This window comes from Chionomys nivalis, chromosome 25 (assembly GCF_950005125.1).
Source record: "Chionomys nivalis chromosome 25, mChiNiv1.1, whole genome shotgun sequence".
Classification (NCBI taxonomy): domain Eukaryota; kingdom Metazoa; phylum Chordata; class Mammalia; order Rodentia; family Cricetidae; genus Chionomys; species Chionomys nivalis.
In genome coordinates this window covers 28595562-28620671 of record NC_080110.1, presented here as the reverse complement: position 1 = coordinate 28620671, position 25110 = coordinate 28595562, and the positions used below count along the sequence as shown (strand labels likewise).

General features: G+C 45.3%; 2 protein-coding genes across 2 annotated transcripts in view; both read left to right on the top strand.

The window, feature by feature from the left end:
* Positions 1–14980, top strand: part of Cnpy2 (canopy FGF signaling regulator 2) — a 26584-nt gene extending 11604 nt beyond the window's left edge. The window contains exons 7-8 of the mRNA XM_057758092.1: positions 13811–13861; positions 14904–14980. The gene's annotated coding sequence lies outside the window, so the exon portion shown is untranslated. The remainder of the gene's footprint in view (positions 1–13810; positions 13862–14903) is intronic.
* Positions 1869–25110, top strand: Cs (citrate synthase). Its single transcript, XM_057758089.1, has 11 exons — positions 1869–2058; positions 13811–13861; positions 14904–15011; positions 15629–15694; positions 16717–16848; positions 17112–17300; positions 20261–20460; positions 21117–21246; positions 21368–21469; positions 22070–22279; positions 23472–25110. Exons 1-11 carry the CDS (start codon positions 2017–2019, stop codon positions 23640–23642), a joined length of 1401 nt encoding a protein of 466 aa, XP_057614072.1. The 5' UTR covers positions 1869–2016; the 3' UTR covers positions 23643–25110.

The window sequence follows — 25110 nt, the reverse complement described above, 5'->3', positions numbered from 1 at the left end:
TCCCAAGACAGGTTTCTCTGGGTAACCTTGGCTGCCCTAGAACTCACTCTGTAGACCAAGCTGGCCTAACACTCAGTTATCCTCTGCCTCCTGAGTGCTAGGATTAAAGCTGTGTACCACCACCAACCAGTTTAGAATCTACGTTTTTAATTCCAGAAACAGAGACTGATAACACAGACTCAACTTTTGGGAAGTTCCACGCGGTCCCTTTCAACTTCAGGCTTTCATATTTACTTTATAATAATAACTATCAGGATCGAACAACTTCAAATAAAAAAAATCTGGATGTTAAAATCCAGGACCCTACACCAAGGGAATTAAAGCACTACTGTCCCCAGATTCTCTCTGCAGTTATTAAAACTCCAGCTACCCTTGTGGCCACCCCATAATTGTCCCTCCCATAGTCTCACCTGATGGGGAAAGCCTCTTTTTCTTAGGGCACTCGAGTTCAGACCCTCTGATCTGCTAGCTGGTCTCTGTGGATTATTAACTAGGGGGAATCAGCCAGGTCAAACTATTCTGGGGTTATGAGGAAACTCTATGTGAGATGCTAAATTGGGAGCAAATATTGATCAGTGAAGCTTTGAAGTTCCTGGGGCACTAGCTGGGGTCGTTGCTTCTCCAGGGTGTGGCTCCTCTCTCCTAAGAACTATCTGATTTCCATGCCAGAAGAACTGCTGGGCAGGTCTCAATTTGCCTATGAGAGAATTTGGGGAAATGAGGGTTTTCTTTCTCCTTTTCCAAGCCTCAGCCACAAACTACATCCGCTATAAACAAGGACTATTGGCTTCATGGGTGCTGAGACCTCTGCACTTTGTTACCGCCCGCCATGTGGGAAGATAAAAGGATCGTTCACTTGGAGCTTGGGGTTTGTAGATAAGGTGCCCTGATCATTGGGTCAGTTTCCCTCCACCCTTAGGCCAATTACAAAGATAGGCTTAGGAAAGTACTAAAGTTCTGAGGTTAAGAGCGATGTGTAAGATTATTTTCAATTCTTGTGTCATTTAGTGCAATGGTTTCTGGAGGAGCAGAGGGTAAGAGAGCCAAGTAGGAAAAGTGTCCCAAAGCCCTTTGGAAATACTGCGGATGATGTGACAAAAACGGGGAGTGTCTAATGCCTGGTCTTGGACGGAAGGCAGATTTGCAGCCTGTGGCTGAATGTGAAATGGGATGGCTCTATGGGGTTGTATAAAGAATGACAGAGTAATAAAGTCCAGGACCCAAAGACTGAAAGATGCAGGCGCCTTCTCATTAAGAGGGCTTTGTAAGACTTAGATTCCCTACAGTTCACAAACAGCACCTATTAAATATTCAGGCCCCTGTTTTTGCTCTTCTTCACATAGTGGGGTCTGTATCTACAATACCAGAATTTCTGCTGTTCTCAAGTGATCTTCATCGAGTAGCCAACTTTGGCATCATAGCCTGCTTTCCCAACGATGTCACCTCCATGGCCATGAAGCCATTAGCCAAAGACATTCTTTAAGAGGCGTGCCAAGCGGGTGGTGGAATGCGATGGTCAGTTGCTGTGTGCTGTGACCTTCAAAAGTCGCATGCTGGAGCGGTATCTTTCGCATTCTCTGGAGAATCCGAAATGTGTTAAGGGCAAAGGGAAAAGCCAAAGAAGGAAGTTAACTGAGTTCTCAGGCACATCCTAAGACACCTACGGGCCCCTCTCCACCCACTCTTAATTAGCCTAATCCGCATGGTCCAATCCTCCCCGCCAGAACATCTGTCAGTGGCTCAAGTCCCGCCCCCTTTCCACCTCGGACCAATGGCCGAGCCCGCGGGGACTCCCCGGCGAGGGGCGGGATCGGGTTTCGGCCGGGGGGCGGGGCCTCGCTGAGGACCCTGGGCTGGGCGCCTCTGCCGGTTCGTCCACCCTCTCCCGCAGCCGCCTCCTTTCAACCTTGTCCGCCGGTTGGCGCGGTCTCCGTTGCAGCGGCGACCGTTCCCGTCGGAGCTGCAGCTCTCTCTCTCCCCGCGTTCCTTCCCGCCAGGTCCCGGAGTTCGCCCGCCATGGCTCTCCTCACTGCGGCAGCCCGGCTCTGGGGAGCCAAGGTGAGCGGCTCAGGGAGGGAAGCGCGTCGTCGCGGGGTGGGGCCGAGGCGACCGCAGGCCCTCCGGCACCGAGCCTCCCTCCCGCCCCGGAGCGCATCCCTCCGCGCCTTAAAGGGGCCCGGCCTTGGCCGGCCGCCAGCCGTTCCGGAGCGGCTAGGCCATGTGCCGCGCAGCCCTTCCTTCCGGTGCCGGCCTGCGATCCCCGGCCGCCCGGGCCCGGTCTGACTGTCACATCCGAGGTCAAGTCAGGGATGCCGGTTCTGGCCGAAGGGCCCGAGAGTAGAGGTGTGGCGTGCAGCCGGAGTTGGGGGATAGAAATGTTTGGAGGAGGAGTGGGGGGGTGAACGAATGTGCTGGAGCCGGGGCTAATTTGGGCTCTGCTTTGTAGGAAGAGTCCTGTCAGGACCTGTTCCGTTTCTCATTGTAATTGAGGCCTTGGAGTGACCCGGCCGGGTCAGTTTTGTCAGGGTAGAGCCCCCAGCACCTCTTTGTCCTTGGGAGTCTTAACTGTACATAGGAGGAGCTAGGATAGGGTGGGGCATTTCTGTTAAACCTGCTGATAGAATATCACTGATGACTCGAGCAAGAACCAGAAAGGTTGTTCCACCAAGCTGCAGGCCAATAAATGAAGACCGGCAAGCGGAGTAACACCAACCAAGGTCACATGACCAATTGTACTCCTTAGTTGTGCGGGTTTTCCTGCTAGTCTTAAGTCCCCTCTAACCAAGAGTACTTCCTCTTACACCCTGGCTTGGACATTTTTGCCTTTTTTGAATCCAGAAATTCAAGTTCAAGTAACAACTCTAATTTCAGATTATCGCTGCTTTGGGCTCCGTGTAGCTCGGCGCTTTTAGCAGAGATTCAGCCCCCTACTCCAAGTGGGGACAGTCCCACAAACGACCTTGACTTCTGTAAAGAACTTAGGGTTTCTCTCTTCCGTAGACAGCTTGAAGCTGAGTATACCTGGAGAAAAGAAGAAAGGCAGAATGGTTTTGACTTGATCTGTGTAATTCATAGTTGCCAGGTGTGCCACAAAACCTGTAGAATTTATCTTGGGGTTCTTCTGAGCAAGCACCCAGAAACAAGGTGGAGACTTCTTACTTGGTAGATACTTGTCTTCCTTGTCTGTTGCTACTCCTGCTGCCAGGGAACTGGGTAAGGAATCCTCTTGGGAAATGAAGCAAGCTTTAGACAGTGTTTGGCAGAATAGCGGACCTATTATTAGATCATTTCAGAGCTGCTCGCCCAGACCAGATAGTCTTAACACAACTTAACTTGAAAAAGTCTCTGAATTTACCTTTTGAGTTTATCGTATCTGTTAGGGCCCTAGGAAATCTCAGAATGTTTTGGGGATGACTGTGCTGCCATTCTGGAAACCTTAGAAGTCTTTTGGACTTAGTTGGTGAAGTACTTGCCTTGCATCGGGTGTGGCAGTGCGTACCTGTCTTCGCAGCACTTGGGGAGTGGAGACAGAAGCTGCATACTGAGCTACAGGACACCCTGCCTCCAAAAAAAAGGGGTAAGAGGAATGCTCTTAAAATGAGCAAAGCCCAGAAGCAGATCCTGGGTGCTTAGGTGGTGGAACCTTCACAAATTCAAGGTCACCAAGCAGTATGGCACACCTTTAATTTCAGCACTTGGGAGGCAGAGGCAGGCAGATCTCTGTGAGTTCGAGACCAGCCTGGTCTACAAAGCGAGTTCCAGGACAGCTAGGACTGTTACACAAAGAAACCCTGTCTCAAAAAATATAAAAAAGAAAACAAAACTAAAAACCAAATTCAAGGTCAACCTGGGCTGCATACAGAATGAGTTCCATTAAACTTGAACTCAAAGGGTAAGTGCTTTGCTCTTGGCAAGCATAAGGACCTGAGTTCATATCCCTACCTTGTAGACAGACTTTTCTGGGGGGCTGCCAGCTCACAAAAACAGATGACACAAAGGTTATTAATTAAAGCTTAGCCTATGGCTTAGGCTTGTTCCACTAGCTCTTAACTTAAATGAACCCATCTCTTGTAATCTACATTCCTTTATGTGGATTGGCTACCTTTACTCTGCTTTGCCCATCTCGCTGGCAACACCGCCAGCTCTCTGTCCAGAAGTCCCTGCTGTAGCTGTTGGCTGTTTAGATGTGTCACAGTACACGGTGTAAGAATAGCCTATGTTACATGTGCCTATAACCCTCATAGTGCTGGGATGGAGGAAGAGTGGGGACAAGATGGGAACTCTGCCAGTCAGCTAGCAGAAACAGATTTGAATGGGAGACTGTAAAAGTTAATACGGTGAAGGGCAGTAGAGGAAGACGCCTGAAGTCACTCTGACACACAGCATGAATGTGTACACAGACACACACAGAGAGAGAACAGTTAACAATAAAACAAAACCACAAACAGAAACATAAAACTGTAAAAGCCTAACAAAATTAAGGAGTAGAATTTTGAGAGTCTGCAGTATAACTGGAATTTTGAGGAGCCTTATTATATCAGCATCGCTCTTATCTGCCTAAGCTAATTTCTAAGTTAGCGTCCAGTTTGATTAGTCATTGGTAATAAATCTTTACTTTTTAATATTAAAAGAGGCTTTACTAAGAAGGTAAGCCAGGCAGTGGTGGTGTACGCATTTTAATTTCAGCAGCGCTCGGGAGGTAGGCGGATCTCTGTGAGCTCAAGGCTAACCTGGTCTACAGAGCAAGTTCCAGGACAGCCAGGGCTACACAGAGAAACCCTGAAAAGTAAAAATAAGGAGATAGAGCTCAGAGATAGAGTGTTTGCTTTGAGTGTGTAAGACCCAAGGTTTATAACTCTCCAGAGTGTGTGTGCCCATGTGTGCATGTGCTGGAATTACCTCACTAATGTACGGTTGTGATTGCAGGACTGGAGAAGCTGAGACAGGAATGTAGGAAGAGCTCACATCCCAAAAGTTTCAGGCCAGCTGGGGACTACATGTTAAGGGCAAAATTAAAAACAATTAGAAAGGAAAAATTATTTTTATCCCCCTGCCCCCAGTCTAAATAGATCTTGGCCAGGAGGTGTGTAGTTTATACCTATCCATACTTGACCTGGGTTTTGTCCTGGTGTTTCACGGGTGTCTGGGTCTGTAGTTAGGCTAGGAATTGAATAGGTCCATAGGTTCACCTGGAGGCTTTTGAAGTCAGCATGCTTAGGTAGCCCCGTCTAAAAGGGCTAAGACAGAATCTCATCCTGTATCCCAGTCTGGTCCAGGGCTCTTTCTCTTCCTTTGGTTTAGGTTTTGGGTTTTTTTTTTGTTGTTGGTGGTTTTTTTTTTTTTTTTTTTGAGACAGGGTTTCTCTTAACCCTAGCTGTTCTGAAAATTGCTTTGTAGACAAGATGGGCCTTGATTCAGAGATCCACCTACCTCTGTCTCCTCCTGAGTGCTTGGGATTAGAGGCACACTCTGCCACCACCTGGCAAGACCTCTTGATCCCCATTAAGTCTGTCCTAGGTGCTGGAGTTAGAGGCTTGTACCATCCTCCTCATCCACCCTGAAGGGAATTTTGTACCAGTGAGAATTCCTTCTCTAGATGAGGATGTTTGGAAAGTTGAAAAGATCAGTGCAGTTTTACATTAACAGTGACTTGCAGCATGCCCCCTATAAACCCTAGTCCGAAGTTAATTTCAACAAAGCAATCATTTTTCTCCCATGAAATTATGCTTAACACCTGAAACGTTTGAAGGCGGGGCTCCGATCTCTGTGTATTTACCTTCCTTGACCAAGTGGAGGTTGCCTTGTGTTAATTGTGAGATAAGTCTCTTTGTTCTTACCTGCCTTTAAATTGGGAGCAGGTGAATATGAAGTCAGGGCATAAATGGCCAGGCTTCAAGGACAGAAGTGTGGTCAGTGTAATTGAGAAGGGATCTATGACATTTCTGGTTCTTAGAATCTGAGCATGCTAGCCCAGGAAACCAGACGTGACTCTGCGCTAGAGCCACATAGTAATTCCTGTGCCTCGTGTCAGTACCTTTGGGGAGGATGAGTAGGGTGTGGAATCTGAAGCAATGAGGCAACTTCTCAGCGTCTGCTCAGCGTCTTCTCGGCGTCTTCTCGGCGTCTTCTCGGCGTCTGCTCGGCGTCTGCTCGTTCTCACAGCTGCCCAGACTCTGGGCCGTTACTACCTGGGTACTGGTCACATCGTGTGGTCACATCGTGTGGTCACATCGTGATTCTGAAGACGTGGATAGAATCTGGCAGTTTATAGTTTTTGGACTGATGATGTGTGATGTGGATTACAAGCGTGACCCACCACACCCAGTTTATTTTTTCACATGATTTAGGAATGGATTCTTGTAAAACCTAGAGCAGAGTCTTAGGAGCCGAAAACAAAAGCAAACTAGCAGCAGTAAGGAAATCATTTAGTATTTCCAGGAAAGTGTTGAGGTGACACATCAGTACTTTAGTGTGTGTGTGACAACTTGTGTCTGGTGTGTGTCACAGCACTCTGGATGTCAGGACAGTTTATACGCATTCATTTTTTTTTTCTCCTACAAACGCAGATCATCAGGCTTGGCAGAAAGTGCTTTTACTTGCTGGACCTTTTCACCAACCCCGGCATAACTTTCTAAATTAAAAGTAGTAAAGGTTAATACGTTAAAAAAACAAACAAACAAACAAACAGTAAATTGACTCTGGAGAGATGGTGAATCCGTTAAGAGCAGGAACTACTCTTGTAGAAGACCTGAGTTTGGTTCCCAGCACCCATGCAGGGTGGCCTTACCTCCAGGTCCAGAGGATCCTATGCCCTCTTCTGGTCTTCTTGGGCACCTGCACACAATGGCATACTCGGACATAAAAGCAATCTTTAAAAATAAATTTTATAAGCTAGGCATGTTGGCAGTTACCTTATTTACATCATTCTGGAGGCAGAGGCAGATGGATCTCTGTGAGTTTGAAATCAACCAAAAAATACGTAATAAAATAAGCAGACTTAAAGAACAGAATAAGTTTCTGCTGAGACAAAAAGCTAAGACTATTTGTTGTTTTCTGTTTGGCAACTCAGTCCTTTTCGAAGGTTTGAGTGTTATTTTTTATGGTCTTCCTGTCTGAATAATTGGTGGACCTGTAGGCAAGTAGGACTTCCTACTGATAGAAAGGGGCAAGTGGGAACCAGCAAGATAGCTCAGCAGGTAAAGGCACTTGACCACCAGGCCTGATGACCACTCCCATCCCACATGTTGGAAAGACAGAATCAATTCCTTCATTTGTTCTCTGACACCAAAGCCATGGTGTGTCTGTCTGTGTCACTCAAGCACTTAAATAGTTCCGTGGTTAAACATTTTTAAAGGGAAATGACAGAATTATTGAGAGAACTACTGTTAGCATTGGGGGTAGCGTGTGAGGTCTGGACTGCTCTACTAGGACTGTGAGTAGCCTGCCCAAACCCTGCAGGCTGACTTCCAGCATGACCATTGTGAAACACAGGCTTCCGATGCCTTTAGTTCTCTCTGACCTGGTTCTGGAAAGAGGATTCTTTGTCCTAGGCCAAATTTTTTCGTTGTATGTTTTGATTTCTTCCTTCCTTCCTTCCTTCCTTCCTTCCTTCCTTCCTTCCTTCCTTCCTTCCTTCCTTCCTTTTTCTTTTTTCTTTTCTTCTTTTTTTTTTTTTGAGACAGGGTTTTTCTGTGTAGAACTCGCTCTGTAGTCCAGGCTGGCCTCGAACTCACAGAGATCCGCCTGCCTCTGCCTCCCATGTGCTGGGATTAAAGGTGTGCGCCACCACCGCCTGACTTGATTTTTCTTTGATTTCTCTTTGAGTTTCTCTGAGACAGGATCCCACGTAAGTGAGGCATGCTTTAAACTTCCCTTTCAAGGGATAAGACTATAAATGTGCACCACCATGACAGAGCTTCATGTCTTATTTGTTTTTGAGATTGATATGATAAGGAGACAGTTTTTATTTATTTTTGAAGCAAAGTCTCACGAGATAGCCCTGGCTGTTCTAGAACTTGATGTGTGGACCAGGCTGTCCTCGAATTCACAGGTCTGTCTAGCCTCTGTGTCTCCAGTGCTAGGATTAAAGGTGAGCATCACTGTACTCTGCCTGATTTATTTCATTCTGAGTGTGTTTGTGTTTGCCCTCTGAGAGCAGTGGCTTCAAGCCCCCTAACCCCGCAACTTCCCCCCCCCCCCTTAGCTAGAGTTGCAGGGGATGTGAGCTGTCCAGCATTGGCGCTAGGAACTGAACTCCGGTAAGGCAGTCTGAGCCACTGTGTCATCTCTCCTGCCCCATCATCTTTTTGGTAGAGTCTCACTATGTATGCCTGGCTGATCTGGAACTCACTGTATAGAGCAAACTGACCTTGAACTCTCAGATATATCTGCTTCTCCCTCCATAGTGCATCACCACTCCTAGCTTGTTTGCTTGCTTGTTTTCTCTCTTTTTCTTTCATTTATTTTGGTTTTTTGAGGCAGCATTTCTATGTAACAGCCCTAGCGGTCCTGGAACTTGCTTTGTAGACCAGATCCATCTGCCTCTGCCTCCTAAGTTCTGGGATCAAATCAAAGTGGTGAGCCACCACAACCCAGCTTCTTTTTTCTTAATACAAGCAGTTCTTTTTGCATTAGAAGGCCCTGTAGCTTAAGATTCTTCCTACTGGTTATGGGTGAGTTCTGGTATTGTATGTGCTTCCCCCTTGCTCTGCCATCTGTTGTTGACAGTGTCTTGTTAAAATCAGGGTGCTTTCTCTCAAGGCTTCTTTCTGTTTTGTTTTATGTGTATAGGAGTTTTGTCTGCATGTTTGTCTATGCACTGTGTGCATGCCTGATACCTGAAGAGGCCAAAAGATGGCAATGGATACCCTGGAAGTGGAGTTACTGACAGTTGTGAGCCACTGTGTACGTGCTGGGAATTGAACCCAGGCTCTCTTAGCCATCAAGCCATCTTTCCACCACCACTACCCTAGCTTTTGTTTTTTTTTAAAGACAGGGTCTGTGTATTCCTGGCTGTCTTGGAACTCTATGTATAGACCAGGCTAGTCTCAAATTCACAGAGATACGCTTGTCTCTTCTGAGTGCTGGGATTAAGGCTTTTGACATTATGTCTGGCCTCTCTCAAATCTTTAATGTTGGAGGTCCTGGGAATATAGGATGAGGTGCCTAGGGTGGAGAGCAAAGAAAAAATGTCCCTGTAAAAGAGAACCCTTCATAGGAATTAGTGTTAATACGATGAGAGGAATAAGGGTCTAACAACCGTATTCAGTGGTTATCCAAACAAGGTTCAGGAGTGCGGAGTAGTAGTTCACGTTTTCTCACTGTCCTATTTTAGCAGGAATATTCTTTTTTCAGATTTATTTAACTTTATTTTATGTGCATTGATGTGAAGTGTCAGATCTCCTAGAACTGGAGTTACAAGCAGTTGTGAGCTGCCATGTGGGTGTCAGGAATTGAACCCAGCTCCTCTGGAAGAGTAGCCAGTGCTCTTAACCACTGAGCCATCTCTTCAGCCTGTTAGCAGGCATATTCTTAAGTAATATAGAAAAGTTCTTTGAAGCATTACCTCCATATAACTCATTGGTCTTTTCCCTCATTGCCCTGTAAGATGGAGGCGGTGATGTGTTGTTGTTGTTGTTGTCGTCAGCACATCTGAGAACCGTACTCCACTTCCATCAGTGACAGCAGACTCACAGGGCTATACCTGTGTCTACGGTCCCACTCTCATGAGGCCAAGACAGGATCCAGGCAGTGTGGGCTACACAGTGGGACCTTGTCTGAGAAATGAAACAAGCCATCATTATGGTAAAAAATAAGCACACCTGTAATCCCAGCCCTAAGGAGTCCACAAGAGGAGCGTGGATTCAAAGCCAGCCTGGGCTACATGAGATCCTGTCTCAGTAAATACAAAAAGATCTCTTTGAGTTCAAGCCTAGCTAGAACTGTTACACAGATTAAATCCTATCTTGAAAAAAACCTAAACAAACAACCAAATAAAATGAGCAAGCTCAAGGCACCAGCATGTGAGTTTGAAAACAAAAACCTCATAATGGTTGTGGTGTTTCCACTTTCCCCGGTAGGGACTCCTGGCTGTCAGCCATTATTCACCAAGCTTTAGCAGTCTCTTTGGCTCTCCCCATGAAGGAACTGACCTATTGAGTGAAGTGACTGCCTGCCTCACCTGACAGCTGCTGATCAGTGAGGTGACTACTTGTGGCAAGCAACCAGATGCCAAAATCTCAGCTGTCACAGTTCCAGGGCTGAGGAGGAGCTGGGGGGAAGACGTTGAGAAGTGATTCGCCTGCCCCATCAGTGGTGTGACCTGAGCATACTGTGTAAGGCAATTCTCAGCTCTCTATGGAAACCACCGGGTAGCAAGTGCCTCCTATACAGCGCTCCTAGTGCTGCCGGTGAAGTTTGAGGGCTCTAGGCAGGAGTACTGACAGGCGTTCCAGGTTAGTGTGATTATATGCTGAGTTCCAGAACACCCTGTCTCAGAAAAACCTGCTGTCCCAGCACTGGAAGAGAGCAGAAGGAACAGGAGTTTGAGGCCAGCCTTGTTTATATGGTGAGTTCAGGAACAACCTGTACCATAAGTGATCCTATCTCAAAAAAAGCTAAAAATGATACCCCTCTCAAGAAAATAGGAAGTTGAGGTCTTATTATTAAATGAAATTAGCCATTCACCCTTTCCTAGGGTTTAACAGATTTCTTCCTTGATGAATTCTGACTAAACCAGAGTTTGGGCACTTGATGGATTGTTACAGCCAATACAACGCTCTGTCCCTCCCACTTTTGAGATAGGCTCTCACATAGCTTAGGCTCCTCAGACTGGATATGTTGTATAGCTGAGACTGATATGGAATTCCTGATCTCTCCCTCTACATACCTTCCAACTGATTGTATTATAGGCCTGTGACCATGACACCTGGTTCTTTTCTTTTTTCAAAAACATGGTTTCTCTCTGTAGCCCAGGCTAGCCTGGAACTTGAGTCTTCAGCTGCTTCAGCTTTTGTAGTGCTGGGATTATAAGGATGTTACCACCATGCCATACAAGACCAGTGGTGAATGCCGCGTGTCAGTGTGCGGGTAGATGTACGTATAGAGGCCAGGGACAAGTTTGGGTGTCTTCCGTCACTGTCTGCTTTAATGCCTTGGGACAGGAAGCTCACACATTTTTGGCTAGGTTGACTGGCCAAAACTCTTAGGATCCAGTTTCTGAGTTATAGCTATAAGCTGCTATGCCTATTTTGTTCTTAGTGTTTTTCTTTTTTTTTCTAACAGCCTATATTTTTACAAAATACTAGTTATGGACTAGAAATGGCATTTAACATAAATGCCAAAACATTCCAAAAAGAACTTACTGGTCACATTTATTTGATATCAAAATGCTTCGAGATTTAACAAAATACAATTTAGTGTTGATATCTGGCTTTTATGAGGATGCATATGTTTAAGCTTGCAGAGTAAACACTCTTGCCCACTGAGCCATCTCCCACACCCTAACATTGGCTTTTTAATTACCATTTTAGAGAATTGAACAGTGAGGTTTATGTTAGGGTCTCATAGCCAAGGCAACAGGATGAAAATGGCAGGTCTGTATTTAGGACTTGCTGTGCTTTTCGTGTAAACTGTAGATTGAAATTAAGTCTGAGATCCAAGTCTGAATTTCCATTATTTGTTTTTATTTATTTTGGGGATGTAATCTCTTTTGGTTGGAGACTGGGCTCACATTCATGCAGCTGAGGGTGATCTTACTCTGATTCTCCTGCCTGTGCCTCCTGGGTGCTGGGATTATAAGAAGCATCACTGTGTAACGTTTCCGGAGTGCTGGGGGCAGGGTAATCCACGGTTTGTGCATGGTAGACAAGTGCTTGAGTTACATTCTCATACCTTATTTTAGTTTTCCATTTTTTAAAATTATTTTTTGTCTGGATGTTTTGCCTGTGTGTATGATTGTACCATCTGTGCTTGGTGGCTGTGGAAGCAGAAGAGGTCATTAGGTTTCTTAGAATTAGAGTTATAGATGGTTGTGAGCTGCAGTGTGGCTGCTGGAAACTCCGGGTTCTCTGGAAGAGCAGCTCGTGCTCCTGCTGCCGAGCCATCTCTGCAGACTTGGCCTGGCTCTGTCACAGGTACGCACCACCCCATGCGCAGCTTTCCTTTCCAGATCAAGTATTCTGTGTTTGTCGTAATTAAAGGTCTAACAAGAATTTTTCCTTGATCATTTTGGATAGTTTGTTAGTCATTGTTTAGAGTCAGTAAGAGTGTTTGTGTACAGTGCACATAGATAATATATGAAAATGTTCAAGTGGTGGCACACACCTCCAAACCCAGAACTCGGGAGACAGAGACAAGTTGATCTGAGTTCAAGGCCATCCAGAGCAACATGAAGGAACTTTGACTGAAAAAATAAAAATTATATTTGTGTGTATATCTATGTATATATGTGTGCATACTCACACAGTTATAGAAGTGAGCAGGATACTAGGAATAGTGGTAGTAGGTTTCAGTTCAAGTCCGTAAGTCTGAGAGCCTGAGAATTGCCAGTGTCAGTCAGTCATGTGTGCAGAGGCAGAGGTCTGGTGTCTATGTTTGGAGAAAAGTATTTCTAGCTGGGAGAGACAAGAGGCTGATTTACCTTTCCTGGTTTTGCTCTATGAGGCGCCCTGTTGATGGGGTTCATACCCATGTTGAGGAGCCACTGAGTCCACTCAGGGTCCCATTCTAATCTCTTCTGGAAACATCTTTACTTGAGGTGTTTTTAATACTCTCTCAAGTTGGGCTGAAGAAATGGCTCAGATATTAAGAGCACTGCTGCGCTTCCAAAGGATCCAGGTTCAATTCCCAGCACCCTCATGGCAGCTCAACCATCTGTTCCAGGGGATCTGACACCGTCACACAGATAAACATGCAGGCAGAGCCCCAGTGCACACTAAATGAGTAAATAAATCCTAAAGAAATACTCTCAAGTTGACACTTAAAAACAGATGTCGAGCCGGGCGATGGTGGCGCACGCCTTTAATCCCAGCACTCGGGAGGCAGAGGCAGGCGGATCTCTGTGAGTTCGAGACCAGCCTGGTCTGCAGAGCTAGTTCCAGGACAGGCTCCAAAGCCACAGAGAAACTCTGTCTCGAAAAAACCAAAAAAAAAAAAAAAAAACAGATGTCACACATAGTTCCCAGGGTGACTTACTACCTTCAAAATTCCTCTAATTTATTTCATTTTCCTTTTTCTTTTAATTTTTAATTTTATGTGAATGGGTGTTTTTGCATGTGTGCCTGAGCACCACTTGAATGCCTGGTACCTGCAGGGGCTAGAAGTAGGCACTGGATTCCCCAGAACTGGAGTTATAGGATGGTAGGTGGATAATTTATTTATTCCTCTTTTCAGGGGGCAAGACAACATGATTAAAGTGTGCATCAGTTGTGATTAGCTAAAGTGTGCATTAGTTGTGATTAGCGTCTTTGTACAGTCACTACATGCAACACCCTGCTTGCTCTTGTCTGATTCTCAGGAAGTAAAATAAGCCCGAGGGTTAGAAATGCTCCTTTGAAAGGCTGCCCTGCCTGAAGGCTGTCCACAGGGTGGAGAGAGTACTGCAGCAGCAGTAACTTGACAGTTAAATCTGGATCACAACCCCAGTGTGTGAGACAAGCTCTTAGAGGGTATGAGAAGCAGGCTTCTGCCAGGACTGTTTATGGCCTGATAAAAGTTTATGTCAGACTGTCCTTAAGGTGAAAGTCACTGCAGCTTCTTGGTTTAAAAAGGGAAGGGTGTTCATAAGGATTTTGTCTTGATCTCTTTGCAGAACTCATCCTGCGTTGTTCTTGCTGTCCGGCATGCCAGTGCTTCTTCCACGGTAAGGTCTGTCAAGGACGCAGAGTCATTGTAGCAGTCTGACTTCAGGACAGACTGTTTGGCAACTACTTGCCTTATTATCTTAAGTCTATTGGACTTAAGCAATGATTGTTACTGTTGTGATTATTATTATTACTATTGTTTTAAAAAATATTTTTAAAAATTTTATGTTTATTGATGTTGTGCCTACCTACATGTAGGTCAGATCTCCTGGAACTGGAGTTACAGATGGTTGTGAGCTGCCATGTGGGTGCTGGGAATTGAACCCAGGTCCTCTGGAAAAGCTCTTAACCGCTGAGCCATCCCTCCAGCCTCTTCTTCAGTGGTGTAGTACTGTGGAAACAGCAAATGTTTTCCCTTTAGTTTCTGTACTGCTGAGCATTAAACCCAGAGCCTCACACATGGTATCAAGTGCTTTACCACGAAAGCATGCTCCTAACCCCTAAATGAAATAAAATGTACTGTTTGTTTGTTTTAAATTCTAATACAGGGTCTTATATCCCTTTTATCAAATTCCTGAAACAGGGTGGCCTCACTCATCTTTCTGCCTTGGCCTCTTGAGTGGCTGACGTTTTCGGTTTTTCAAGACAGGATTTCTCTGTGGGGCAGTCCTGACTGTCCTGAAACTCTGTAGACCAAGCTGGCCTCGAACTCACAAAGATCCACCTGCCTCTGCCTCCCGAGTGCTGGGATTAAAGGCATGCGCCACCACTGCCCGGCTATGACTTTTTTTTTTTTAAATATTTATTTATTATGTATACAATATTCTGTCTGTGTGTATGCCTGCAGGCCAGAAGAGGGCACCAGACCTCATTACAGATGGTTGTGAGCCACCATGTGGTTGCTGGGAATTGAACTCAGGACCTTTGGAAGAGCAGTCAGTGAGTGCTCTTAACCACTGAGCCATCTCTCCAGCTATGACTTTTTAATCCATATCCAGGACGTCTCCCATTCACTCCTCCCTGTGCAGTCTTCATATGTGTTCTTCATAGTAGGAAGCTCTCTGTTCTCCGACCTCTTAACCCTTCTATTTCTCCTTCTAGAATTTGAAAGATGTATTGAGCAATCTGATACCTAAGGAGCAGGCCAGAATTAAAGCCTTCAGACAACAGCATGGGAAGACAGTGGTTGGCCAAATCACTGTGGATATGGTAAGGGCTGTGGTGTCTTAGATGATGTATGCCACAAAGGTACCATTTTCTTTACTGGTATACAATGAAATGTTAGGTTTTATGGTATTCCTTAGAGAATAGTTGTGTTTTTTTTCCTGCAAATTTATAATTAAGCCTAACCTTGTTCACCTATGACAAAGATAGATGCAGTTTATAGTTCTGTTCCCAGCTTCGGCTAGGGCCAGACTGTCTTCTGCTTGTTGTCACGGCCATCCAGTTAGACTGCAGGCCCAGTGAATCTCTGGAGCAGCCTTCAGTCAGTGCTCCTTCCCCTTTGCCCATAATAGATCTAATTTCATTTAGCTCATCATTGGGAATGTGGAGGGGATTAAGGATGGTCATGAGGAAAAATAAAATACAGATAAGAAAAGGAAGCAAAGGCAGGTACATTAAAGAAACAGTAGTGACCTGGTGCAAATGCTCGTTGCCTGAGCTAGCAGCCTTCGACAGAACACTGGTTCAGTTCTAGAAATCCAGCCCCCAGAACCTACCTCCCAAATACAGTCTTGTGGGTGAGAGAGTAAAGGTCTTCTGAGCGCAGGAACTCCAGCCGCTGCAGGCGGGTCTGTGACGCTTGCTCGCCCTTCTCTCCTTAGATGTATGGCGGCATGAGAGGCATGAAGGGACTCGTGTATGAGACGTCGGTTCTCGATCCTGATGAGGTAAGACGCCATTATCCACCGTGATTGTCCATACAAGTGCAGACTAGGACAGCTGGAAACAGTTTCCTCTCGTGCACCTCAGTACAGAATAAGAGAGCAAAGGCAGGATAAATATGTGAAGAATAGGATTTTGTTTTTGTTTGAAGTTATAGCCTTGGCAGGCCGGGAACTTGTAGTTATACACCAGACTGGCTTTGAACTCATGGCAGGTCCTTTTTTTTATTGAAAAAACAAAACACATTTATGGGGCTAGAGAGGCGACTTAGCAATTAAGAAGACATACTGCACCCACACACAAACTGAGGCACTTACGTGCACACACAGTTGAAAGTAATAGAAATAGCCACATCTTTAGTCCCAGCACCCAGTAGGCAGAGGCTGTTAGATCTCTGATTTGAAGGTGAGTGCCAGAACTATATAGACATGCTCTGCCTCAAAAAAACAACGATTATTTAATATAGTTTTTCCCTTTTTTTTTTTTTGTTTGGTTTTTTTTGTGGTTTTATCTATTTTGTTTTTTTCGAGCCAGTTTATTTCTGGTTTTGTTTGAGACAGGGTTTCTCTATGTAGCACTGGCTGTCCTGGAACTTTCTACATAGAACAGACTAGCCTTGAACTCGGGGATTTGTCTTCTCTGCCTCCCAAGTGCTGGAATTAAAGGAGTGTGACACCATGCCTGTTTTTTGTTTGTTTGTTTAATAAGTAAATAAATAAATTATATATATATACACATACATACACACATGCATACATACATAAAGTAAACTTTTAAGTAAATACTTGTTCTTGTACATGTTCACGTACAGGTGCCCAGGTACAAGTCCCACGTTTCACATTGTAAGTGTGGAGGTCAGAGGACAGCTTGTGGGAGTTGGTTCTCTTGCATCACTGTGTGAGTCCCGGGGATCACACCCAGGTGCTCAGGCTTAGTCGAGTGTGTTTACCACTGATGATTAGGACTAGTCTGTTCTATGACTGACAGATTAATAAATTGGGTCACAATTGTCACTTTCTTTCTCAAGGGCATACGTTTCCGAGGACATAGTATCCCTGAATGCCAGAAACTACTGCCTAAGGCTAAGGGTGGGGAAGAACCCCTACCTGAGGGCCTGTTTTGGCTGCTGGTAACTGGACAGATGCCAACAGAGGAACAGGTACGGTCAACATTGGCCCTTCCGATCCCTTCCTTGCTTTTCTCTAGTCTTCCGCATTTCATCTTCATCCGCCCATAGCTGGGGTTTATAGAGTGCTTCGAGGAGCGAGCAGGGACTGACCGGGTCTGAGAGGATTGCACCCTTTGGGTTATCTTTACTTAGGCATTTCTGAGGAGCGAGCAGGGACTGACTGGGTCTGAGAGGATTGCACCCTTTGGGTTATCTTTACTTAGGCATTTCTGAGCGAATCTACTTTTTCACAGGTATCTTGGCTCTCACAAGAATGGGCCAAAAGGGCAGCTCTGCCTTCTCATGTGGTCACCATGCTGGACAACTTTCCTACTAACCTGCACCCCATGTCTCAGCTCAGTGCAGCCATCACAGCCCTCAACAGTGAAAGTAACTTTGCGCGTGCCTACGCAGAGGGAATCAACCGAACCAAGTACTGGGAGGTAGGAAATTTGAGCCTGTGTGGTTGGACTGTAATGGGGTTCGGAGTACCTGAATGTGAAGAACACTTCTGCTTAGTTGAGGAATCCACTTCACAAACTGAGGAAATCCCCAACACTAAAACAAAAATTTACTATAAGACTTGTTAAAATTATAAAGAAAATAGAGAATTGGTTTTTTGCCTATTAATTTATATTTTGTTTGTGCACTCATAGTGTGTAAAGATCAAAAGACAGCTTAGAAATTTGTTTTCTCCTCATACAGAGTTTGTACCATGGATCAGTTTGTCAGGTGCCACTGTCCACTGAACCAGCCCCAAATAAGGACAATTTTTATGATGCCTTAGGATTTGGATGAGTGATAAAGCTAATCACACTGTAGTCTAGGAGGACTGATAGCTAATCACACTGTATTCTAGGAGGACTGATAGCTAATCACACTGTATTCTAGGAGGACTGATAGCTAATCACACTGTAGTCTAGGAGGACTGATAGCTAATCACATTGTAGTCTAGGAGGACTGATTGATAGCTAATCACACTGTAGTCTAGGAGGACTGATAGCTAATCACACTGTAGTCTAGGAGGACTGATAGCTAATCACACTGTAGTCTAGGAGGACTGATAGCTAATCACACTGTAGTCTAGGAGGACTGATAGCTAATCACACTGTAGTCTAGGAGGACTGATAGCTAATCACACTGTATTCTAGGAGGACTGATAGCTAATCACACTGTAGTCTAGGAGGACTGATAGCTAATCACACTGTAGTCTAGGAGGACTGATGCCAGTCACTCTGGGCGAGACCACCTAAGATACTGCAGGAGAGACAAAGACTAACGTCTTGTTTGTAGAATCCTAAAATGAAAAGTGACGTGTGTGTGTGTGTGTGTGTGTGTGTGTGTGCATGTGTATGCACGCTCACGTGCACCAAAGGTCAGCACCAAGGGTCTTATCTTTTCCACTTTACATTCACTTTATTTTTTGAGACAGTGTCTTTCACTGAAACTGAAGCCCCTTGAATTGGCTAGTCTGACTGGCCAATAAACTTGAGAGATCCAACATCGGGGTTATAGATACTGTTGCTTTGCCTGGGTTTTTACAAGGGTGCTGGAGTTTTAAACTCAAATGCTCGTGTTTGAGTGCTTGAGTAGTGTGCCCTTTACTGACTAAGCCATCTTGTGGCATAGGGAAAGTAACCCCCACCTCCCTTGTGTGCATCACTTTTGTAAACGGTGGTGGTGGTGGTTGAAAGGATCTTGCTATGTAGGTAGCACTTACTACTGTCTTTGAACTCACTGTATTATCCACACTGTTCTTGAGCCCGTGAACCTTCAGCTTTCTGAATACTGGGATTATAGGCACTTGCCATCGCACCATTTTATGAGATGCTGAGGATGACTGAGTGCTGTTTGCATACTAGGCAAACAGTTTTCAAGGTTTATTTATGTGTATATATCTGAGCCATTGTGAGTTTATTTGCACCAAATGTGTTTAAGAGCCCATGGAGCCCAGATGTTGGGTCCCCTGAGACTGGAGGAATTGGGGGTGCTTATGTGTTGAAGCTTGCATGTGAAGGGCAGAGGACAACTTTCAGGACATGGTTCTCGCCTACCATGTGGCGCCCAGGAGTTGAACTCAGGTCTTTTACACCTGCTGCTCAAATAATTGTTATAGCCGTCCTAGAATTCACTCTGTAGACCAGGCTGGTCTCAAACTCACAGAGATCCACCTGCCTCTAACTCCTAAGTGCTGGGATTAAAGGCGTGTGCCATCACAGCCTGGCAATTATGCCTGGGTTTATTCACATACAAGACTCTTCAAGGAAAAAAAAAGTGTGTACCACCACTGCCTGTCCTTTTTTTTTTTTGCAGACCCAGCCATCTTTGCTCTCTTTCAGATTTATTACGTCTATTTTCATTAATTGTTGGTGCATGTGTGTGCGTGCGTGTGTATAAATAGGTAAATATGACCTGCTTGGTCTGTTTAATGTTACTTGTGTATGTGTTTTCAATAACCAGTTAGTGTACTCTTCTTGGTATATTTTTCAAGATTTATTTTTGATGCTGCAAGTCTGTCTGTGCACCACCTGCATGCAGTGTCTGTGGAGGCCAGAAGAGGGCAGTGGATCCTCTGAACCGAGTTAGAAATCATTGTTAGCTACTATGTTGGGTGCCGGGATCCTCTACAAGATCAAGTGTTCTTAACTGCAGAACCGTCTCTCCACCCATGTTTGGATGTACTTTTAGGCATCGAGTCCAGGCCACCTACATGCTGCACAAGTTTTCTATCAAAGTATACGTGTTTCAAAACCTTGTATAATAGATCTAGCATAATACGTATCTAAAACCTTGAAGCTTTTGCTATTCAATAATTGGTCAACACTGTTTGACTCCTAACATATGTAATAAATTTTCAATGCAATCTTAACTATAAGAGTAAACATTAGAATAAAGAAATAAAGAATGAACTTTAGGAAACGGGCCAGTGAGATGGCTCAACAGGTAGAAGCACGTGTACAGTCCCAGGACCCACATAAAGGCGGCAGGAAGGAAGGGACTTGAGAGCCGTCCTCTGACCTATGTGCTGTTGAAGATGTAAAGGTGATGTCCTCTCCTCTAGCATGTCCGTCTAGTGTAAAGTTCTGCTACCTTCAGCACATCGCGGTGTGGCACATCAGGTTCACGGTTTACTTTGATACTTAACTGAGGAACCTCAGCACGTGTATGCATGCTCTTACGTTGAGGAGGGTGGAAACAATGGAGAATTGTGGGTTATTAGAAACCTAGGAGGCAGTAATTTACTCAGTACATGGTTATTATTATTCTGTACCTTGAAATATACTTAATATATAACCACCCAGCATACAGCGGTCAACTCAGACACTGTCTGTGAAGGACAAACAATATTGCAGCCTAATGCTTTGTAGGTAATTCCCCTTTTCTCCATCCTTTCTTTAATCAGTTGATTTATGAAGATTGTATGGACCTGATTGCGAAGCTACCCTGTGTGGCAGCAAAGATCTACCGGAATCTTTACCGGGAAGGCAGCAGCATTGGGGCCATTGACTCTAAGCTGGACTGGTCCCACAATTTTACCAATATGTTAGGCTATACTGATGCACAGTTCACCGAGCTTATGCGTTTGTACCTCACCATCCACAGGTAAGATAATTTAATAATTATACCCCTTAAATGCCTGGATTGAGCTGGGTGGTGTTGGTGCACACCTTTAATATCAGCACCCAGGAGGGAGAATCTTTCTACATAGCCCTGGTCCTGGAACTCACTGTACAAATCAGGCTGGCCTCAAACTCATAAAGATCCCCCAGAGCTGCCTCTGCCTCCCAAGTGCTAGGAATAAAGGCGTGTGCCACCATACCCAGCAATGAGGGTAGGGGTAGGACTACATTTTAAAGCTCCTTAATGTTATTATCTGGGAACAGATGACCTGTATAGCAAAGGGGTATGGGTAGAAACATCGTGTAAGGATTGAAACTTGGCAAGAAATAAGGAAGAAAACTGAAAGCTTTAGGGGAATTGCTTCTGATTTGAGTCCGTCAGCTTTCCAGGAGCTCCCTCTTCTGGTCACCATTATTAAAATGGGGGAGATAGCTGAGACTGTAGCTCAGTGCTAATGCATGCTTTGAGCTCTATATTTGACCCTAACAGTGGAAGTGGGGGTGGGGAGAGGGAGTAGGCACAGCTGACCAACTAGGGTGTCAGGAGCGCAGAAGGCCAGGATCTGACAAGAGAAAAGCAGTGTCTGTTTTAATCAGCCCTTTCCTTTCTCACTTTGGCTCTGCCTCATGTCCCCACAGTGACCATGAGGGTGGTAATGTAAGTGCCCACACAAGCCACCTGGTGGGCAGTGCCCTTTCAGACCCCTACCTGGCCTTTGCAGCAGCCATGAATGGGCTGGCAGGGCCGCTCCATGGACTAGCCAATCAGGTAAGACTAGCTTTCTTTTTCCTGGTCTGTGTTTTTTACTCACATGATCTGTCCCCCATCTTGACACCCTTTCCTTGGCATGTGTATTGACATTCCTCTTCCCATCGTAAACTTCCCATAGGAAGTGCTTGTCTGGCTAACACAGCTACAGAAGGAAGTTGGCAAAGACGTGTCAGATGAGAAGTTACGAGACTACATCTGGAATACACTGAACTCAGGACGGGTAAGAAAGAGACTAAGACCCAAACACTGAAATTTGAAAGAAAATTCCAGGCTATGGAGACCTGGAAAAAAAAAAAAAAGAATAAAAGCAGCCCCTGCATTAGCTAGAAAACTGCCTCTTTTATTGTTTCCCCATTTGTTTGCCTTGTGGATTTAGTTTTCTTTTTTATGATGCTTGGACTTGAATCCAGCATCTCTGGCTAGCAAGGCTCTACCACCTGTTTTCCCAGCCGCTGCTTTGTTTGTTTGTTTGTTTGTTTGTTTGTTTGTTTGTTTATTTATTTTGTTTTTTTTGAGACAGGGTTTCTCTGTAGCTTTGGAGCCTGTCCTGGAACTAGCTCTTGTAGACCAGGCTGGTCTCGAACTCACAGAGATCCGCCTACCTCTGCCTCCCGAGTTCCCGAGTGCTGGGATTAAAGGCGTGCGCCACTGCCGCCGGACTGAATTATCTTTTTATTTAGAGACAGGGTTTTCACTGAATCACCCAGGCTGACTTTGAATTTACAGTCCTGCTTGAACCATCAGGACCAAATGATCCTGAAAATGAAGGGGACAATTCTTCCTGAATATGCCAGCTCTGTGATTTTTCTCCCCTTTGCAGGTTGTCCCAGGATATGGTCATGCAGTGCTAAGGAAGACTGACCCACGGTATTCCTGCCAGAGAGAGTTTGCTCTGAAACATCTGCCTAACGACCCTCTGTTTAAGCTGGTTGCTCAGCTGTACAAGATTGTGCCCAATATCCTGTTAGAGCAAGGGAAGGCCAAGAATCCTTGGCCCAACGTAGATGCTCACAGTGGGGTGCTGCTCCAGGTGAGTCCGTTCTCTCCCGCCTGCCTTCTCACTTGTGCCACTATTTTGTTCTTTGCTGTGCACAAAACTCCCTAATTAGAATAAGGGCGAGGAACCCAAAGCCTCATGCAGGGCCCTTTTGGCTTGGAACTCTATGTAGAACAGCTTGACCTGAAACTCAGATCACTGCCTCTTCAAGTGCTTAGAACAAAGGCCTGGCACTTTTTCTAGTTAGTTGGTGGTAAATGTGTGTGTCTATGTGTGTGCCGGCACATCTATGTGCATGTGGATGCCAGAAGTGATGTTGAGTGTTTTCCTCTGTTACTTTTTTTTATATATTATGTATATAATATTCTGTCTGTGTGTATGCCTGCTAGCCAGAAGAGGGCATCAAACCTCATTCCAGATGGTTGTGAGCCACCGTGTGGTTGCTGGGAATTGAACTCTTTGGAAGAGCAGGCAATGCTCTTAACCTCTGAGCCATCTCTCCAGCCCCCTCCTCTGTTATTTTTCATCTTTTTGGAGACTTTTTTTTTTTTTTGGTTTTTCGAGACAGGGTTTCTCTGTGGTTTTGGAGCCTGTCCTGGAACTAGCTCTGTAGATCAGGCTGGTCTCAAACTCAGAGATCTGCCTGCCTCTGCCTCCCGAGTGCTGGAATTAAAGGCGTGCGCCACCACCGCCTGGCTTGGAGACTTTTTTAATCTTACCTTTTGGAGTCTCTTAGTGAACCTCGAGGTTACTGATTCCACTCATAGTGACAAGCTCCAGGGTCGTCCTGCTCACAGGATTTCAGATATATGCCATTACACCCTGCTTCTGTGTGCATGCTGGGAATCTGAACTCAGGTCCTCAGTCTCGAAAGGCAAACCGTCTACCAACCAAGATGTTTCCTTGGCTTCTGGCCTTAAGCTTTTGACCTCCTGCCTCAGCCTCTTAAGTAAAGTAGATAGAATTTCAGGTCTACAGCACCAGGTTCCCCTAGAGCAGGGTCTCCACTAGCCTCCCTCACAGAGCCCTTTGACACAGTTGAGCTCTTGACTGAGCTGCAGCTGTATTACTTTTCCTAATGTTCTTTCAAATTATTTAAGGCTGAGTGGGCTAAGACTATGAATAAAAGGGGTAATGGAGTCTCTAAGGTTTTTGTTGCCATAGACCTGTGTGTGCCACTGTCTCTGGCTTTTAATAAAGCTTTTTTTCTCTTCTACCCTAACAGTACTATGGCATGAAGGAGATGAATTACTACACGGTCCTGTTCGGAGTGTCGAGGGCACTGGGTGTGCTGGCACAGCTCATCTGGAGCAGAGCCCTAGGCTTCCCTCTAGAGAGGCCCAAGTCCATGAGCACGGATGGTCTGATGAAGTTTGTGGACTCTAAGTCAGGGTAAAACGGGAGATTGCGGGAAACTGACTATAAGAAAACGAGGAAGCTTAAAATAAAGTATAATTTTGTTTTGTTTCAGGGGCCTTTAAGACTTAAGATTAACCTGTATCCGAGGCACTGAAAATACATTTGAAGTTAAAATATAAATTAAGACTTAAAAGATGAAAAGCAACCCCTTCTTCCCTCACCAGCTCACTTCCCTCCCTGGTATGAGTTGTCTACCGACTGTAGGATGACCAGGACTAATGCATGTGGTCAGGTTAGATCTGGCTACCCACCGTCTCTAGAGTGAGAGTCTGGCTGGTCAGGTTAGATCTGGCTACCCACCGTCTCCAGAGTGAGAGTCTGGCTGGTCAGGTTAGATCTGGCTACCCACCATCTCCAGAGTGAGAGTCTGGCTCCTCTTGTTTAGGTCAAAGCAGGTTACAGAAAAGCTACAGTCACTCTGTGAAGCTTTGCTTCTACCCTACCAGCCCTCTGAGCCACTGAGGCCAGGGCCAGGCCCCGTTTGTTTCCATAGGAATCACGTTGGGTATCAGCTGTGTCAAACCCTAAGGCCTTTTCCTGTGTATGCAAGCACTTCCTAGAAAGATCTATTGGTTAGCTGGAAATGAATATTGGTTATTTGGCAACTTTTGATGCTATCAGGTGGCCATAAATGGCATGATATTTATTTTACTGGTACCCAGCATTTGATTCTATTTCTCTCTTTAAATTATATCATTAAATTAAGGTCTGCAAGTGTTCTGTTTCCTCCCAGACTTTCTATACCTGCTGTGCCTCTGCTGAGGAGGCTCTGGGTCTCCCTGTCCTAGCCTCGGCTAGGGTCCTCTTAGCAGGTCTGTGATCTATGGTCTTCCCAGTCATTTGGCTTTTCAGTACTTAATGTGAACTAGGCCTTTTACTTCCATGGAACATAAGCCACTCTCTTCTGACCTTGGTTTCTCCTGTTAATATGCTCTGGCACACGGAACAAGGGCTCAGGAATGACCAGCCTCTTCACGGGCTGGTCCCAGGGGTTCTAGCCTTTCTTTTTGAACAGAAAAATGACTTGCGATTGGACGTAGTTCCCTTTGAATATCAGTTGGACCTAGGGCTGAGGGCGTTCAGAACAGTGAGCCGCCTTCTCATCCCTGCGTCTAGGACATGTCCCTCTATTTATCGGTGTCACTCTGGCTCTTCCCTTACGAGCTCACAGTATGGTGGTTATCTTAGCAACCCCGTTTGCACAGGTTTCCAGTGACTCAGAAGCTATACTGCCTTTTCTTTGAGAAAGGGTTGAGATACACTCCTGTTGTGCTCCTTCCTTACCCCAGACTCCTGCCTGCGTTTGTGTGGAACCCAAACCCCAGCACCACACTGTTGAGATGGACACACTGTAAACCCCTGGGTAAATGTTAAGTCATGATGCAGACTTCAGGTTGTTCTGTATAAAATGAAAAATAATAAATGTTTTTATTAACAATGCTTGA